This window comes from Schistocerca gregaria, chromosome 1, assembly GCF_023897955.1.
Source record: "Schistocerca gregaria isolate iqSchGreg1 chromosome 1, iqSchGreg1.2, whole genome shotgun sequence".
Classification (NCBI taxonomy): domain Eukaryota; kingdom Metazoa; phylum Arthropoda; class Insecta; order Orthoptera; family Acrididae; genus Schistocerca; species Schistocerca gregaria.
Genome location: NC_064920.1, coordinates 199,080,548 through 199,100,053, shown reverse-complemented (window position 1 = coordinate 199,100,053; position 19,506 = coordinate 199,080,548). Strand labels below are relative to the sequence as shown.

At 42.9% G+C, this 19,506-nt stretch overlaps 1 protein-coding gene across 4 annotated transcripts in view; it reads left to right on the top strand.

Moving 5' to 3' along the window:
- The window catches only part of LOC126336694 (huntingtin-interacting protein 1-like), a 462,476-nt gene that overhangs the window by 393,655 nt on the left and 49,315 nt on the right, over positions 1-19,506 (top strand). For all 4 annotated transcript variants that reach the window (XM_050000659.1, XM_050000677.1, XM_050000651.1 and 1 more), the window contains exons 10-14: positions 2,026-2,110; positions 2,205-2,293; positions 3,882-4,088; positions 4,372-4,552; positions 6,386-6,475. In XM_050000659.1, coding sequence (XP_049856616.1) covers positions 2,026-2,110; positions 2,205-2,293; positions 3,882-4,088; positions 4,372-4,552; positions 6,386-6,475 — 652 coding nt within the window. The remainder of the gene's footprint in view (positions 1-2,025; positions 2,111-2,204; positions 2,294-3,881; positions 4,089-4,371; positions 4,553-6,385; positions 6,476-19,506) is intronic.

Sequence of the window (19,506 nt, the reverse complement as noted above, 5' to 3'; positions counted from 1 at the left end):
GGACTGAAATTTATTTAGGATTGATAATGCTGTTAGATAGGTTGCCAACAGGTCCCCCCCCCCTTTTTTTTTTTTTTTTTACGGATGTTGGGAAGGAGTTTGGGCTACGTGGATATGCAGGAAGTCAGCAAGGCAGGGTCCAAGCCCTACTTTCATGGATGTTGGATGTCAGTAACTTGGAAATGTTTAGGGGTGGTGCCAAGACTGCTGCTCAAAATTTTTAGGGCAGTGATTTCAGTTTGGTGGATGGGGTGCAGGTAGTTAAGGTTGCTTGGTAAAAGAATTTTCTGAAGGGAGCAGAGGTGATGTGGAGCTTGTTTCATGATTTGTTTGTCCAGTGTTAGATTAGTGATGGATAGGGACAGGCAGACTCTGAAGATTTAAAGGTTGTCGTGGAAGGAGTGGTGGTATTCAGAAAAAGTAATTTTTGTGGCTGGCATGTTTGAAAGCAGGGAGGGGAGGAGGAGGAGATTGTATGGGTCAGGTGGCATTTATACAACAGGATGTGGGACTACAGTTAGGAATACTTTTCTGGACAAACATAGATTTATAGAACAGGCACTGCCTGAGAATGAAATGTTGCTGTGAGGGGGGAAAAGGGTTGTAAATGAGTGAAAAGCATGGGTAAACAATTTTGGAAATACTGGAAGTAAAATTGCCTGGTGTGCACCAAGGTGACATGCAAATATAAAAATGTTGGTAGTTTCATGTACACAAGGTATGAATTGGTGGAGGTGTCATTTGTTCTCGCGTGATTCATGTGAAAAGGTTTCCCCAGTGATTATGACCACATGATGGGAGTTAAGACTTTGTAGCGGAATAGTAATTGGAGGTGGTTGCATGGGACATACCATTTTGGAATTCATTTAAGGAATTCAGTATTTCAAGATCAACAGTGTCAAGAATGTGCCAAGAATACCAAAGTTCATCTCACCACGGACAATGCAGTGGCTGACAAACTTCATTTAATGACAGAGAACAGTGGTGTTTGTGTAGAATTATGATTGTTAACAGACAATAATCAGAGAAGTCAACGTAGGATTTACAAGGAATGTATCTGTTAGGACAGTGCAGCAAAATTTGGCGTTAATGGGCTATGGCCGCACACAGCCTCTACGAGTGCCTTTGATAACAGCGTGAAATTACCTTCAGCACAGTCAACAGTGTCTGCGTGCCTAGAAATGGGAAACATCTTATCTATAATCCTCTCACCCATCCCTAAGTGGTATTCTGCCACCCACCCACTTGCAAAATATGCTAGTACATCCTTATCTAATAACAACCCCTTGCCACATGGGTTGTACCCCAGTGAAAGACCCTGGGGCAAGACCTGTCTTATGCACCCACCCAGAACATCCAGTCCAGTCCTGTCACAGGCATCACCTACCCTATTAGAGGAACTTTAAGTGAGCATGACCACCAATCAGCTGTGTGCAGAAATGAACGGTCACTGACAAACTGTGGCCAATTGTGGTGCATGCTGGTGAACACTACATGCTAGATTTCAGTGCCCACTTCACAACCCAAGCTATGAGGATCCTTTCCCCTAGTTTCTCTAAAATATGTATATGAGAATTGTCCTTGCAAGACAGTCTTTAATCTTGAAATCCCCTTGGGCTTGATCTGTGCTAGCCTCTGTCCCACATGGACCTCCACTCCTTCCCAATGACCTCCACATTACTCGGCCTACATTCACACTCCTCTCTGCAGCCCTGCTTCTCAGTCCTGCCTCCTCCTCCACCTCATTATGCACTACCCACAACTCTCCATGCTGTTCACTGGTGCCATATTCCTGTCCAGTGCACTTGCTACATCTTCTCCAAGCAGTCAGCCAACATACACCAATTCTTTCTCCCATTCCTCACCTTGTTTCTTCCCCATCTACCCAACTCAACCTATCACCCCAGTCAAGGGCAGTGTGGTCAGCCGGGACAAGACAGTATACTGCGTGATAAAAATTTGACATGATCTTTGTAACTAATGTATTGTTTATTGATGTAAAGGGATTCACTATTTTTTTTTCAGGACAGTGAACTTCTTCAGGAAAAGCAGCTGAAGGATGACCTACTTCAGCAGACGGAGGATTTTTCAAGATACCAGGAAACAGAAAGTAAAACAATTAACTGTCTCAAAATCAGTTTATTATTTTCTCTGTTGAGATTAAGTTATATTTTCATTTGTTTATTTTATTACTTGTATTACAGAGAAGGCCAAAACAATAGAGGAAAAGTTTCAGAAATTAAAGGAGGTGTACACAAAACTGAGAGAGGAACATATTCAGCTAATACGACAGGTAATAATTTCTTACTCAAACAGTTGCTTTCAACCTTACAATAAAATTCTTTGTAAAGGGAGGATTTCCTGTTCACAACATTTGTTGAATATCCTCTCATTCCCAGAACTCCTACGTATGTGCTGTTCAGTATGATTGTGCATTGTCATCCATAAAAATGTACCCCTGGAAAGTCACACCTGGAGTAGTAGTACAATGCCACAATAATGTGAAGTTTTGAAAGTCAGTACACCCAGTATTGTTGTGACATTTTACTTCTTTCCTATGTCCATCTTTCCAGAAGTCCGTTCAGTTCAGTTCAAAGTTCATTTTATGGATGACAGTGTGCAACCACGTCAAACTGCACGGCTGGAGCAGTTCTTGAAACAAGGATACATGGCGAATGGTGTGGTCTGCTTGTTCCACTGACTTAACTCCCATGGAGCACATACAAGATGTATTTGGTTGATGTATTGTAGGATGATCACATCCTTACCCAACATGTAGCCAGCATAGGATCAGATTGCAAATTATGTTTTGCTATTTGTGGTGATCTTACACCCTATTAAGGACCATATTATATTCAGTTACTACACAGTCACATGTTTTACAGTATCCATGATAGATAAGCTCAATCATTTAATTGGCAGTACAGTAGCTTCCATGAATGCTTGGCTATGACACGGTGTATTCTCTGTTTGGTGTTCCAAGGACTCTGTTCCTAAGAATGAGCTGTGTAACAGTTTGGAAAAACGCCTTCTAACACCTGAAAGTCTGCAATTTCTGTGCAATGCATACCAAACTTATTTTATATTATTAATAACCAGCTGTCTTGCCAGCCAATAAAGAGGGCAAAATTTTCACTCAGAAGAAATTTACTGTCTTGAGTTCAACATGAACTGGAATTGTACATAAGAGTACATTTGCAGCAGTTGCATGTCTGCAAAGTTGCCCATGGAACTGGGTACAGTCTGTCTCTACTTCTGGCTACTAAGTTACCTTTGAAGTACAAGCTGAGATGTACATATCTGTGTAACCTTCCATTGTGATGTCTTCCCATACCAAAACCTCATTATTCTAGTCTGAGTTTGGACTAATTCATTATTCAGCCTTGAAGTACCTGTATCCATCATAAATGAGCCTCTCTCTGCCCTGCCTTGAATGAGACACATACTGTTGATATTTAGTATGCAGTCATTCATTCCAAGCCAGCAGCTACAACACTAGAAGAAAGAATCATCTTCACTATTCTGGGTTGAATCTTACTTTGGTACATAAAGGGGTGAATTATGCTGCCACAAAAGTCTTTGGTCATTTATCAAATTGCATTAAAATTTTGACAGATAACCAACAAATTTTTAAAAACAAATTCAAAGAATTTCTGAATGACAACTCCTTCTACTCCGTAGTTGAATTTTTAGATATTAAGTAGCAAGTGAAAAAAAAAAATATATATATATATATATATATTCTGTAATGAAAACTTATGTTAAACTGACAAGATTCACGTCATTATGAAGTGTTGTATTCATGATCTATGGAACAAGTATTAATGAAATGTAGTGTAATCAAAAATAAAATTACCTATGCCATTTTCTGCATTGTTTAGAAAGCAGATGTAGATAAACAGTTACTTCATGCAAGGACTGTAAGTGATCAAACTCAGAGACTGCAAGCAGAAGCAGAAGCAAAATTGCAGGAAATGCAGTTTGAGAGATCAAAAATGGAGCAGAACCTTGTACAGTCGGCAAATGAGGCTAGTGAACAGGTAGCTGCACTGAAGGCTGCACAAGAAAATGCAAAATTGGAGAATGAGGTTAGTAAAATATATAATATGAGGCTGCCCCACAGCCTTCCCATTGCCTTTCTTTAACATGATCCAGTAATTTTACATGTATGTTGTGTAGTTGTATTACATGCTTAAATGTTGGGAAACATTACTACAGTTTGAAATGAAATATAGAATCATATAAGAGTGTTTAAAACAATCGAAATAAAATTTAAAACGAAAATGTTTTAACTTACACATGTTTCATTTAAAGTATTTCTCTTTTGTGTAATACTATTGCTTGAAGGAAGATGGATACGTTTGCTTACAGACACTTGCAGCGCGAGTGGACTGGGTGTTAAAAGAGAAAAGTAATCTTGAAAGTGAACTCCATGATTTGCTATCACAGAAGGAAGAGTTAGATCAACAGTTACAGGAAGCAGAAGCTAAGCATAAAAAATTGCAGGATCAGTTACAGAAAGAGGCAGAGGATAGAATGAAAAGCATACTTGGTAAGTATTGCTCATGACAGACATGTTGGTGTAAGAACATAAATTGTCAAAATGGAATGAAGTTCCCGGTTTTTTCCTTGCAAAGTGATGCTATGGCAGAAACTTGTATTGTGTTCAAGGAATGGGTGGAAAATCTCTTAAGATAGAAAAATATTTAATTACAGGGGGCAACTGTACTAAAAATTGGAAGATAATGCTTTCTTTGGCTTGTAAAATTCCATATGGAGGCTTCCAAAAAGTTATTCTTGTTCCTATGTATTCATTATTTGTCAGTGGACCAGGAAAGGGAGGAGGTATATTCCTTCAGAAAGTACAGTTTCTTCATATGTCTCTGCAAAGATGAGATTTTAAAAAAATTTACGTGGAGTCCATTTACATTTGGCAATATTGGTTAGCTCCAGGATATGAAGCAGAATATCACACAAACCAAAAGTATTGCTCTCGTAGGGTTCATGAGGACAAGATTATGGTTTATACTAATCATAATGTGTGTAGAGGCACTTAAACAATCATTCTTGCTACACTCCATACGTGAAAGGAATGAGAAGATGCCCTAGTAATTGGTACAGTAGGAAGTAGTCTCTGCTATGCAGTCCAGTCATTTTCAGACAAGGGATCTCGAAGTAAATGAAAAGAAAACAATTTGAATGTATTAGTGGTTGCAAAAAGATGGATTCTTAAATAATTTTTTGAGCTACTGACACTTCATCAGACATACGACCTCTTTCATTCAATTAACTAAAATTCTGCAAATTTAGAATTGGAAAGATTGCAACCAAAATTTTAGGCTTTACGTTTCTTAAACTGAGATCATGCTCTTTCTGGTGAATTGAATTGTAAGTGATGGTAGCCATTGATTATGATTTCAGGACTGTGAAGTGTATGAGCAACAGTTTGCCAGTAAAGTTGCCTGATTTATAAGGATCTCGGTTTGTGCAGATCAGTATAATTGGGATGAATGGAAGATATCTTACCTTCAGCATTTCTAGTCACCATTTTTAAATACATGCTGCTCAGTTGTTAAAATAGTGGTACCGATGTCTGGCTTTTTTCCTCACTCCATTTGCTCTGGCTGATGTGAATAACTGACTGTGCCTCTTCTGTTGAGAAATGACTAACTGGAGTACACATCTTGATTGTTTATTTGGACCCTGTCACTATCTGACAAATGCAAACAACAGTGGACTTGGATTTCACATGCGCAACAGTCTAGCTTCAATTAGCTCTTTACTATAATTTAGCTTGTACTTTTGAAATGAAAGTCATTTACTGTCATCTCAAACGATAATAATTGGCATCTTAGTATTTCAAATAAAATGTCTGATGAAGCTCTTTTCACTCATTTAATCAATTGAGTCACTCTGGCAATTAAAATATAAGAGAACTACCATTGTCTCGCAATAGTCAACTGGAGACTAGGAACTGATTTTCCTTGTAAGTCATTCTAAATGCCCCTCTTCATAAGGTATACTGCTTGAACTTTTGGAAGGTTCTGTTTGGCTGCACATTTTTTTGATTTCGAATACTCGATTTCAAAACTTACAAATAGAATGTAGGTTACATTGTTTATTGGAAATTGACCATCTAAAATGCCTTGAGAACGGGATTCACCTGAACAGTAACTGAAGTCTTCTGCATTATGTTTATTGTTGTATGATTTGTAAATTTAACTGTTATTTAAACTTTGAGTCTAATTTAACTTTGAGTCAAGTAGATTATTATTATTGTTATATCATATCATTGAGTATAGGCTATTTTTTGCTAATTAGGGAGTGATAAAGAAATTTGTAAAATTTGTGCCAAGACTCTGAAATTACTTCCATTTTTTTCTAGTATCCTGTGTGGTGCAGGCTGAAACCATAGTGCAAAGAGCAATTCATGAAGTTGACAATCCAGCTTTATCAGCAGTTACGTGTACACCAGGTAATGAATTATGAAACAGATTTTAAGAAACATTTAATGTATAATACATTCATTTGCTTATTTCAGAACACGTGCAAAGATATAAATAAACACTGATGTTTGGAAACAGGTGGACAAAGATGATCTAGTCTTCCTTAGCATGAGAATAATGATACTGTCATTATCCTCCATCTTCTCTTGTGTACATTATTTGTCAACAACTATATACCTACTATTTTCTTTGGCAAGAAGAAGTCGATAATCAGCGTATATTATCCAAATGAATATAGATGTCCATAATTATCAGCAGATATTGTAGTTCCAACAATAAAGAATAGGAGGTTGAATAATGCACTTACTTAATTATCCAATTGCTATTTTTGGAAATGAAGAGTTCAGATCTTAATCATGAAACAATAAAGCTGTAGGAAAATCAGGATTTTTTTTCTCTCCAAGAGAAAAAGGAATTGTAAATCTAAAACTTTAGTTATTTCGATTCTGAATTATGTTTACATAGATTTGCAATATTAGTTGAGGGGAAGAGATGTAAAGAAAAAAATCATATTTTAACTGTGTATTAGATAGATTGCTTTACTTAAATAAACTGTTTTGAGATTTGAAGATGATGTGGGAGCAAAATGAAATAATTATATGTAAAGAATTATACCTCTCTCTACTCCACCAAATAACTGCTATTTGCTTGCTTCTTAATAAAGCAACAACATGCAAAAGTGATAAATACAGAAGCAATGCCTTTTTTAGAAATGTTTTGGTAGTGCATGTTTTTGTTTTCATATTCTTAGATGTAAAATCTGTGCCTCCTTGGGTGACAAGAAGTCTCTTGAGGGCATTTAGTTGTATTCCATTTCTTGTTCCCCCCCCCCCCCCCCCCCCCCATGTTTCTAAAGAAAGGAGACCAGATAGTTTTCTATAGTGAAGAGCAGTGGCACTTTTGGAGAACCAGATGTGTACACATTTAGGCCATAGACAGCAACTACCTGAGTGTTTCAGACCAGTAACACAACTCTTACCTGTTTCAAAAAGGAATAAGACAACATACATTGCCGAACACTAATGAATACTATCATGCAATTTGAAATCTCCTCAAAACTAACTAAATTATTACTGATGTGAATAAAATAGAAAGAAACTTCCACATGGGAAAAATATATTAAAAACAATAATTCCTTGACTTACCAAGCGGGAAAGCGTCGGTAGACAGGCACAATAAAATAACACACAAACACAAAATTTCTAGCTTTAGCAACCAACGGTTGCTTCTTCAGGAAAGAGGGAAGGAGAGGGAAAGACAAAAGGATGAGAGTTTTAAGGGAGAGGGTAAGGAGTCATTCCAATCCCGGACTTATCTTAGGGAGAAAAAAAGGATAGGTATATACTCGCGCGAAAGGCAAAGAGTTTGGGCAGAGATGTCAGTAGAGGCAGAAGTGCAGAGGCAAAGATGATGTTGAATGACAGGTGAGGTATGAGTGGCGGCAACTTGAAATTAGCGGAGATTGAGGCCTGGTGGATAACGAGTAGAGAGGATATATTGAAGGGGAAGTATCCAGATAACCCGAAAAGCCACAGGGTGATCCTCATTACCAACAAACACTGTCTGCCTGTGTCCATTCATGGGAATGGACAGTTTGTTGCTGGTCATTCCCACATAGAAAGCGTCACAGTGTAGGCAGGTCAGTTGGTAAATAACGTGGGTGCTTTCACACATGGCTCTGCCTTTGATCGTGTACACCTTCCGGGTTACAGGACTAGAGTAGGTGGTGGTGGAAGGGTGCATAGGACAGGTTTTATACCGGGGGCGGTTACAAGGGTAGGAGCCAGAGGGTAGGGAAGGTGGTTTGGGGATTTCATAGGGATGAACCAAGAGGTTACGAAGGTTAGGTGGACGGCGGAAAGACACTCTTGGTGGAGTGGGGAGGATTTCATGAAGGATGGATCTCATTTCGGGGCAGGATTTTAGGAAGTCGTATCCCTGCTGGAGAGCCACATTCAGAGTCTGATCCTGTCACAAGTGGGACAGTTTTGGGGTTCTTCTGTGAGAGGTTCTGGGTTTGAGGGGATGAGGAAGTGGCTCTGGTTATTTGCTTCTGTACCAGGTCAGGAGGATAGTTGCGGGATGTGAGAGCTGTTTTCAGGTTGTTGGTGTAATGGTTCAGGGATTCAGGACTGGAGCTGATTCGTTTTGCCACGAAGGCCTAGGCTGTAGGGAAGGGACCGTTTGATGTGGAATGGGTGGCAGCTGTCATAATGGAGGTACTGTTGGTGGGTTTGATGTGGACGGATGTGTGAAGCTGGCCATTGGACAGATGGAGGTCAACGTCAAGGAAAGTGGCATGGGAATTGGTAGTAGGACCAGGTGAATCTGATGGAACCAAAGGAGTTGAGGTTGGAGAGGAAATTCTGGAGTTGTTCTTCATTGTGAGTCCAGATCATGAAGATGTCATCAATAAATCTGTACCAAAATTTGGGATGGCAGGCTTGGGTAACCAAGAAGGCTTCCTCTAAGCGACCCATAAATAGATTGGCATACGAGGGGGCCATCCTGGTACCCATGGCTATTCCCTTTAATTGTTGGTACGTCTGGCCTTCAAAAGTGAAGAAGTTGTGGGTCAGGATGAAGCTGGCTAAGGTTACTACTGATACATACAAAAGAAAACGTCTGTCAAATTAAAACTTCTTTGGGAAGATCGAAAAATTTAGACTGAACTTTGGATAGCATCCAGATGATTACATCTCACCTGATTTATGTAACCACATCCTAGGAAAAATTGAGAGAGGTCATGAAAGCACATTTCAAATGAATTCCTACACCACATAGTAGCGCCCATTTCACATGATATTCATATGTTGTGCTTTAGCCCAGAAGATAATCTCTCAAACATAATGTACACAAATTGCAAAACAGGCATTATGTCGCAAGGGGCTGGAAGTAGGAATCCTTTATAGCCAAAATAACTGAAATGATACAGAAATTGATGCATAACTGCTGCTAACAGGAAAGCTTGCAGCTTCCTTGAATGTTGCAGTATTTTTATAAGATTCTGAGTTGAGGAAGGACTGTCATATTTGAAAGAAGAATTCAAAGAATTTTTTTCCACATAGCATGGATAACTACTCCCAGAATGAGGGGGGGGGGGGGGGGGGAAGCTTACGTGCACTGCGTAAACATTTTAATATTTATAATTAGGCTACACTGGGCATGGCATGAATCTAGAATAGCCTACCCTGCATATTTTTCTGAAGGAGTCGAGGAGGAGGAGGAGGAGGAGGACCAAAACAAGACTGAAGGATAAAATGATGGAAGATGTGATAATGTTTAATGAAAGTCACAAATAGATGATTGATACACAGAATGGAATTGAGCAGAAGAGGTTTATTGAGGAGCCATGGTCACAGCAGTTTTTTCTTGATTACACTATAGTTGTAAAAGTCACTTTTCAGAAATACTGCAGTCACTACAAGAAAATAGGCATGTAAATTTTTTGTTGCAAAGACTATAATTCACTATATACTGAGGGTTCTAATTGAAGTGCAGCTACTCACTGATATCTAGTGTGGGCTGTTATTATCTTAATGGCAGTGAAACTTGATACAATGTAAAAATCCAGGATACAATGTAACATATTATGAAAAGGAAAGTGCCAATCACCATATAGCAGATATACTGAGTCGCACAACAAAAAGACACTCACAATTTGAGCTTTCTGCCTTAATCTGCGACGCAGCATCTCTGCTATATGGTGAGTGGCAGCTTTCCTTTTAATAATGTTACGGCTGTGAAACTTGATAGATATTCTAGTGCATTAATGTGGAGCTGACTTAGGATGGAAAAAAATAGTTTTGGCCACCAGGTGCAAATCTGGAGTTGTGAATGCAAGAAAAACTGACAGAATTATTTTCATTTGAAATATATTACAGATGGGACATAGGCAGAAAATGCCAAACAAATGAGAAAGCACTATGTAGATTTAATTATTAAAGTTTGCTTACACAGTTTGCTCAGTATGAGCTACAGAGATGTCAACAAGTTGATGCTTCTTTAAGACCGTGTGATCATCAGTTGCTCACAGTAGTTGTGGCAGAATCTGAATGATTATTTCCTGTATACTGATCTTCAGAGCAAGTAGAGACTGAATGTACCCAGGTGAACACATTCTTTTAGATATACCTGGAGCCAAAAGCCTCAACGATTCAGATCAGGTGATCTTGCAGGCCATGCATCTGGAAAACTTTGAGAGAGAACATATCGGTGGAAGGTTGCATTAAGCAGATCTTTCACTGGGTGAGCTGCATGAGGTGTTGCCCTATCTTTCATGAAAATAGTGGTTTACACACCATTGAACCGTTCCAGAACAGGAATCACATGCTGTACAAGGAGGTCTGAATAATGTACAGACATTACAGACCCTCTGGGTATAGTCTCTGCAAAGAGGAATGTACCAAGTCACATATGGTGAGAAATTCAGAATGTTTCTGCAGATCTTGAGGTTTCAGTTGCTGCACCTTCTGGATTTCGTACAGGTGCCAGCGTAAAATAAACTGCATAACTTTCCATGTGGTTGACCATGGGATGGACAGTTCTCATGATACTGCACGAGCACTTGCACTATCTGGGGCTGCATGTTCAGGGCTGCATGGTCAGCTAGAGTAAAGACAGCTTTGTTGAGACTTCCACCAGGGTAGGATGCTATCCTCTTCCAAGTGCCACACTAAACTATTTAATGACATCTGGCCTCTCGTCAAATCTTTCAGTCAGTGATACTCGCTCGATACAACACTGTAACCACTGCAATTCACATAAGAGTTTCACTAATAGTGCACGGCGTCTCTTCTCAACAGTCTCACTGTTTATTCACATAATGGCTAGTCAAATGACAGCATGTATATCATACAAACAGTGTACAGTGCTTTATTTGCATCTGGTGGCCAAAATTGAAACTACCCACCTCTAGCATAAATTTGTTCTACTTAAACACATTAGCATATCTACCAAATTTTGCTACCATATGATAATTACAGTTCACACTGGACCTCAGTGGGTAGCTGCACTTTAATTATAACAACTCAGTACTTTAAATTTCGACCATTTTGATAAATGTTTGTTTATTTTTTATTATTATATACAGTGTTACAAATCTAACAGTACTTGAATTCAGTTAGAATGTACTCTTTGTTTGCTCTCTTACTTAACTGATAAAATGTGTAAGGAATTTTGTGCTTTCTATTTCTAATTTTATTCAACATAATTGTGATTTGTCTTTAATCAAAGAACGATCATTTATCTCAAATATTCTGTATCAGCCACAGAGTTGCTTCGAACTATCATCTCTCAGCATCTTGCATGGATTTGTAAGTGAAATAAACAGCTTACGTAGTAAAAAGCATCCAGTTTGTTTATTATTCCCTTTGATTGCTAGCTGTTCTTGTAGGCATATAATATATCAGAGCATTTCTTTGAGGTGGAAGCAAAGATAAGAAGAGTAATAAATGTATTGCAGATGTTACTAAAAATTTCACCTCAGTAGTGAAATAGTTAAAAAATTCTTATTAAAAGTTATTAGTCTTATGTTTTTATTAACTTTTTAGATTAAATTACTTGACATGTTGTGAAGGAAAATTGGGTTTTAATACATTTTTATTAGATAACAAATATGTGGTGGTTGATTTCCAGTCAAAAAATTTGAGGGGTGATTCCTGATCTGTTGGTGCCTTTTTCCTGGCATTCTAAGAGTTTCAACCCCACCTGCATGAATAATTGTCCATGTAATTAGTTTCCAAATTGCAAAAATGTGCAGGTGTACCTTCAGTAGAACCATGCTCCTAAAGCACTTTGGTGTTCAAACCAGGCTTAGACATGTACTTTTTTTATCATCAAGTGTAGTGATGTGTATAAACCCAAGATTTAAATACATTATGAACATATGTAGTTCCATAAATTACTTCACATTAGTGCTGGAAAATCTCTTGAAAGTGTCAAGAGACACTCTCTCTTTTGTGAGCATTGCAATCAATCATTTGGAATGTTAACCTGTGGTTGTCAACTACATGACTGATACTTCAGTGAGAGAGTGTGTGGCAATGCACTACTACTGCGCTGTAGCAGATTATGCATCACCCAGCAAAAGACAACATTGTGAGCATTTTTTCTCATGTCATAAGTGTGGAGTATCAGCTTCAGCTGGCCCATTAAATTATGAGTGTGGTAAGATAAGACCTCTTGTTCTGAACTGTATGCAAACCACTGCAGCACCACACACACAGTCGTTAGAAGACTGAAATCCCAACTGTGGTAGATGAGCTTTACCTACAGTATCTCAAATCCATTTATTTGTATCTTGTATTTGCTTTAGTCTCTGTGTTTGATCACAGCAAAGTACAAATGAACAAACTTGAGGTACCTTGGGCGAAGGTGATCTCTGTCGGACAAGATCATTTTACTATGTGCATATTCCCTTGATCACAATGTTAGCTTAGCTTCATTTACCGTACTTGAAGAACATTAACAGATTTTTTTTTAAAACTGATTCCCCGTGCATCCCCACTCCCTCCCACTCCCACAGGCCAAGATCCACACTGCGGCCAGTTGCATCTAATGGCTGCTGACATATTTCTCCACCATCCATCTAGTGCTTGTCACACCAGCATACGTTTGTTGTGCAGCACACTATTCCACCATTCCAGCACTGACACAGGGAGTGAAGCATTATGTTGCAGGGTGAGTCTGATCTTACCACTACCTTAGAGTTTGCCCTCAGCCAGTAATCAACCACCCCTCCCTTACACCTCCACCCTACCAATCTACAAGTGCATAAAACTGGGTTCCATGTTTTTCTCAGCCATTGCATCAGCTCATGCGGATCATCACCGTCCCGGCGCACGCTCCTGTCCCATCACCCGGCTGAAACCCACTGCCATCCACCTGCTGCATTTCATTTCCTGCAATCCCGGATGTTGTTTGCTTCCACAGACACAAAATTTGTAGGCTCCTCAACTACCAGTGACTCCATGCACTTCACCCTAAAAGTTACGCAGCTCGAGCCCTAGTGAGGTGCTTGACATTATCGCAGGTGTACCACAGTCTGACAGGTTTTGTGTGTTGAAAAACTGCCCCTGTTAGAAATGCAGTGATTATTCGAGGTCCCTGGCAGCCCCAGTGGTTCTTCTTCATGAAGCACTCTGTCTGTCAGAGGAGTTGGGCCATGTACAGCTGCAAGCTCCTCATGTTACCGGACGTGGTGAAGTACCTGATCGATGGCGCCAACCTGATGTGCTGCACTTGGGACCCTAGAGTGGAGGCCGCCCTGCTGTTGACACCACCATCTGCGCCAGCAGAGCTGCCTGAGACACCTGCCACCTCACTCCCACCACCGGACCCATCCTCTGGTGTGAGGTGACAAAACCATGTCTTAAGACAGCGAGGCACCTGCCACCACCCCCACAATGTCGGCACATGCTTCCTCCACAATGCGTGACCCAGTCCACCAAGAGGCAGCACCAGAGGTGCCTACAGCTCCCAGCTGGCGAACTGTGGCACAGGACATAATGTGTTCAGCCACACATGCAGGGTGCGCTATGTGGTTCTCGCTGTGCATGATCTACCTGAGCACCAGCACACTACTGTGGCTCCATCAGGCTGCATTCTCCCCCCCCCCCCCCCAACCATCTGCACCCCAGCACACCTAACTAAGCCTGTCCCAACCACACTGCGCTGCCACCGCCCACCCCGACTGCCAGTATGGTGGGGTGTTATCTCAGAGCCGACCTTGTGATGTGACACTCGGAGGCCATTGTGTATCATGCCACCACTTTCATCATCACTGGCAGCCACGGACTTGATCTTGCCGCCACCACACCTCCACCTGTGGCACTCCACTGATTGACGCCGGGAGTGGCCGCTACATCCTGCAACCTGCGCTCTTCCCCAGGGGCTCGCCACTCTTTGGTGGATTTGTGCTTGGCTACCACAGGTCCCCAGCCTTTGCAGCATCTTTTCCATTCTGTGCTGTATGTGTATCCTCTTGCTGTTATTTTTCCCCTCCCTGCGGGAACAGAATTGGGGTGCTATTGGGTATGTTCTGCATTGTCTGTCGCTGACATAAGAATAGTCTCACTACTGTTTTCTGTTTCCTTTTCCTTTCTTTGTTTATCTTCTCCTATCCTTCCTGGAGATACTAAAAGGTATCAGATAGATTATATAATGGTAAGACAGAGATTTAGGAACCAGGTTTTAAATTGTAAGACATTTCCAGGGGCAGATGTGGACTCAGACCACAATCTATTGGTTATGAACTGTAGATTAAAACTGAAGAAACTGCAAAAAAGAGGAAATTTAAGGAGATGGGACCTGGATAAACTGAAAGAACCAGAGGTTGTACAGAGTTTCAGGGAGAGCATAAGGGAACAATTGACAGCAGTGGGGGAAAGAAGTACAGTAGAAGAAGAATGGTTAGCTCTGAGGGATGAAGTAGTGAAGGCAGCAGAAGATCAAGTAGGTAAAAAGACGAGGGCTAGTAGAAATCCTTGGGTAACAGAAGAAATATTGAATTTAATTGATGAAAGGAGAAAATATAAAAATGCAGTAAATGAAGCAGGCAAAAAGGAATACAAACGTCTAAAAAATAAGATCGACAGGAAGTGCAAAATGGCTAAGCAGGGATGGCTAGAGGACAAATGTAAGGATGTAGAGGCTTATCTCACTAGGGGTGAGATAGATACTGCCTACAGGAAAATTAAAGAGACCTTTAGCGAAAAGAGAGCCACTTGTATGAATATCAAGAACTCAGATGGAAACCCAGTTCTAAGCAAAGAAGGGAAAGCAGAAAGGTGGAAGGAGTATATAGAGGGTCTATAAAAAGGCGATGTACTTGAGGACAATATTATGGAAATGGAAGAGGATCTAGATGAAGATGAAATGGGAGATACGATACTGCGTGAAGAGTTTGACAGAGCACTGAAAGACCTGTGTCGAAACAAGGCCCCCGGAGTAGACAACATTCCATTGGAACTACTGACAGCCTTGGGAGAGCCAGTCCTGACAAAACTGTACCATCTGGTGACCAAGATGTATGACACAGGCGAAATACCCTCAGACTTCAAGAAGAATATAATAATTCCAATCCCAAAGAAAGCAGGTGTTGACAGATGTGAAAATTACCGAACAATCAGTTTAATAAGCCAAAGCTGCAAAATACTAACTCGAATTCTTTACAGACGAATGGAAAAACAAGTAGAAGCCGACCTCGGGGAAGATCAGTTTGGATTCCGTAGAAATACTGGAACACGTGAGGCAATACTGACCTTACGACTTATCTTAGAAGAAAGATTAAGGTGCCCCCTGCGGGTTCGGGTGTTAGAATAGGCCTGCGGTATTCCTGCCTGTCGTAAGAGGCGACTAAAAGGAGTCTCAAACTTTTCGGCCTTATATGATGGTCCCCTGTTGGGTTTGACCTCCATCTCTCAAAATTTTCCGAAGGGCGAGCCGATTGGGGAAGGGCGCCTTACTTGGTGCATTGTGTCCATCTTGCGATCAGACCTTTCGTCAGCTTATACGCCGTTGAACTGCAGTCCTGTCTTCTCTCCATCTCTTGGGCATGACTCTTTTTCTGCGTGCAGATAACACCTTGCACTGTGCAGTGCCTCTCTCTGCACCGACGGCGACCATGGACCACATGTTACCTAATATCCAGCACGGTAGCCAGTCCGTTGTGGTGGGGCTGCCATGTACCCTGTTGGTTGTAGCCCCCTGACAACACAGGGATCGCTCTACTGATGCCTGCGCTGTTAACTCCCCACGTATGCCAAGGAGTAGATGCCTATCCTCCTGGGGTATCGGGACTCCCAGCAACGGCCATCCTGCCAGGTGGCTCTTGCCATGGCTGGGTGGCGTCCGTGGGGAGGGCCCTTGGTCGGAGTAGGTGGCATCAGGGCGGATGACCCACAATGAAGCGTGGTACATGGTCTCTCGCTGGTGGCCAGCCACCAGCAGTCTCCAGGCGTTCTCGGGCTCAGTTTAATGCTCAGAAGTACAATCCGAAAACGTTCCCCTCCCTGGCCACACCGTGGGAGGAACGTAAGTCTCAGGATGGCAGTAGCAGTTATTCGCCCAACTTCTTAGTTTGTACGAGGGTTGATGGGGAGTCTTTTCTCTCCACAAAGCCTCAGTTCTTCGTCGAGCATTTAGAGGACAAGTTTGGGGAGGTGGAGGGCTTGTCAAAAATGCGCTCTGGGTCAGTCCTGATACAAACGGCATCCTCTGCCCAGTCACGACGGTTACTCGCTTGTGACAAGTTGGGGGATGTTGCCGTTACGATCACACCCCATAAGAGTTTAAATATGGTCCAGGGAGTTATTTACCATAGGGATCTTCTTTTGCAGTCTGATGAAGAGCTGCACGCCAATTTAGAGCGCCGGGGTGTACATTTCGTCCGGCGCGTTCATCGGGGTACGAAGGAAAATCAGATTGCTACTGGTGCCTTCATCTTGGCCTTCGAAGGGGATACATTACCGGAAAAAGTCAAGGTGATGGTCTACTGATGTGACGTTAAGCCCTATATCCCTCCCCCGATGCGGTGCTTTAAGTGCTGGAAGTTCGGCCATATGTCTTCTCGCTGCACTTCCAGCCTCACATGTCGAGATTGCAGACGCCCATCACATCCCAATACTCCATGTGCCCCGCCTCCCATCTGTGTCAACTGTGGGGAGCACAATTCACCTTGCTCACCAAATTGCCGAATTTTCCAGAAAGAGCGTAAAATCATAGAATACTAGACCCTGGACTGACTAACCTATACTGAGGCCAAGAGGAAATACGACCGACTCCATCCTGTGAGAATGACATCTTCCTACGCTGCTGCTACAACACCTGTGCTAGCCTCGTCTGTTTCTCCAATTGTGGCCGGATCGACGAGTAGTAAAACTCCTCCTGCCCCCTCGCCAGTGGGGGGCTCTACCCATCGGGTTGATCCTGTGCCACCTACCTCAGGAGCAACACCATCCCACCCATCAGGGACGTCCGTCCCCACTTCTAAGCCGGAGAAGTGTCCAACTTGTTCGGATTCTCACGCTCGCAAGGGGTCCCTTGGGTCCCTCCCTTCCCTGGCTTCCAACAGTGAGAAGGCTGACGACCGACAGTGGCATAAATGCCCGCCATCAGCTGGTCGTAGGGCTTCACGATCCTCCTCCGTCCCAGAGACTGAATCGGTGAAGCCCTCCCAGTCGGTGCGACCCAAGGAACGGTGTGAGAAACCCAAGAAGAGCTCTCAGCCAAAGGAACTCGCGGTGGCAGCCATCCCACAGCAATCTTCTGGCTCTGCGTCTGAGGATGCAGTGGAGATTCTGGCGTCTGCTGAGGATCTCGATCTCGCCGGTCCATCAGACGCCATGGAAAGCACTATCACAGGTGCTAAATCGGAGGCAGCAGGTGACCCAGCCACACCTTTCTTAGCCATGTACAACACCATCCTCCAGTGGAACTGTAGCGGTTTCTTCCACCATCTAGCTGAGCTCCGCCAACTTATCAGCCTTCACCCTTTCTTGTGCATTGTTCTGCAGGAAACTTGGTTTCCGGCAATGCGAACCCCCGCCCTCCGTGGCTACCGGGGTTATTATAAGAACCGGGAGGGTTATGAAAGGGTGTCTGGTGGCGTCTGCATATATGTCCTGAACTCTTTTCACAGCGAGTCTGTACCTCTTCAAACACCTTTAGAGGCTGTCGCTGTTCAGGTGTGGACGCCACAGGCTGTTACCGTCTGCAGTCTTTACCTTCCACCGGACGGTGATATCACGCAGCATGTCCTGGCTGCTCTGATAGCCACCTTTCTTGTTACTGGGCGACTTTAACGCCCATAACCATCTGTGGGGTGGGTCGGTGGCAACAGGTCGAGGCGCCATCGTTGAGCATTTATTGGCGCAGCTCGATCTCTCGATACTAAATGATGGTGCCTTTACACACTTCAGTGTGGCGCATGGCACATACTCCGCCATTGACCTTTCGATCTGTAGCCCTAGCCTCTTACCGTCTGTCCAATGGAGAGTGCATGACGACCTTTGTGGTAGTGACCACTTTCCGATCTTTCTGTCACTGCCGCAGCGTCAGTCTTCTGGGAGCCGTAGCAGATGGGCTCTGAATAAGGCTGACTGGGACTTGTTCTTCTCCACCACCGCTATTGAGCCTCTCTCTACCGATGACATTGATGCAGTGGTTCAATCGGTCACCACCGGCTTCGTTACTGCTGCCGAATCTGTCATTCCTCGTTCTTCTGGGTCCCCTCGGCGGCAGACTGTGCCTTGGTGGTCGCCTGAGATCGCTCAAGCGATTAAAGCTCGCCGGCGGGCGCTCCAGCGTTACAAGCGACATCCTTCAATCGAACACCTTATCGCCTTCAAACGGCTGTGTGCTCAAGCCCGCCGCATTATCCGCCAACGCAAGCAGGAGTGCTGGGAGCGGTATGTGTCCACCATTGGCTTCCATGTCACTCCATCACAGGTCTGGGCCAAGATTCGCCGCCTCTATGGCTATCAGACCCCTGTCAGCGTCCCTGCGCTCTCACTGAATGGAGCAGTTTGTACTGACTTCGACGTCATTGCAAACCGCTTGGCAGAGCACTTTGCTCTGAATTCCGCTTCTGCCAACTACCCCTTGGGCTTCCACTCCACTAAAGAGCGGATAGAACGTCGGAGTCTTTCTTTTTGAACCCCTATCCTTAATTGTACAATGTTCCATTCAGTGAGTGGGAATTCCGCAGTGCCCTCGCCGCTTGTCCTGATACCGCTCCTGGCCCAGATAGCATCCACTCTCAGATGCTGAAACCCCTTTCAGTGGACTGCCAGTGACGCCTCCTCGACCTTTACAACCGCATTTGGGTCGAGGGTGAGTTTCCGTCGCAATGGCGGGAAAGTCTTGTTGTCCCCATTCTGAAACCGGGGAAGAACCCTTTGGAGGTGGACAGCTACCGTCCCATTAGCCTCACCAACGTTCTTTGCAAGTTGCTTGAACGGATGGTGAGCCGGTGCTTGAATTGGGTCCTGGAGTCTCG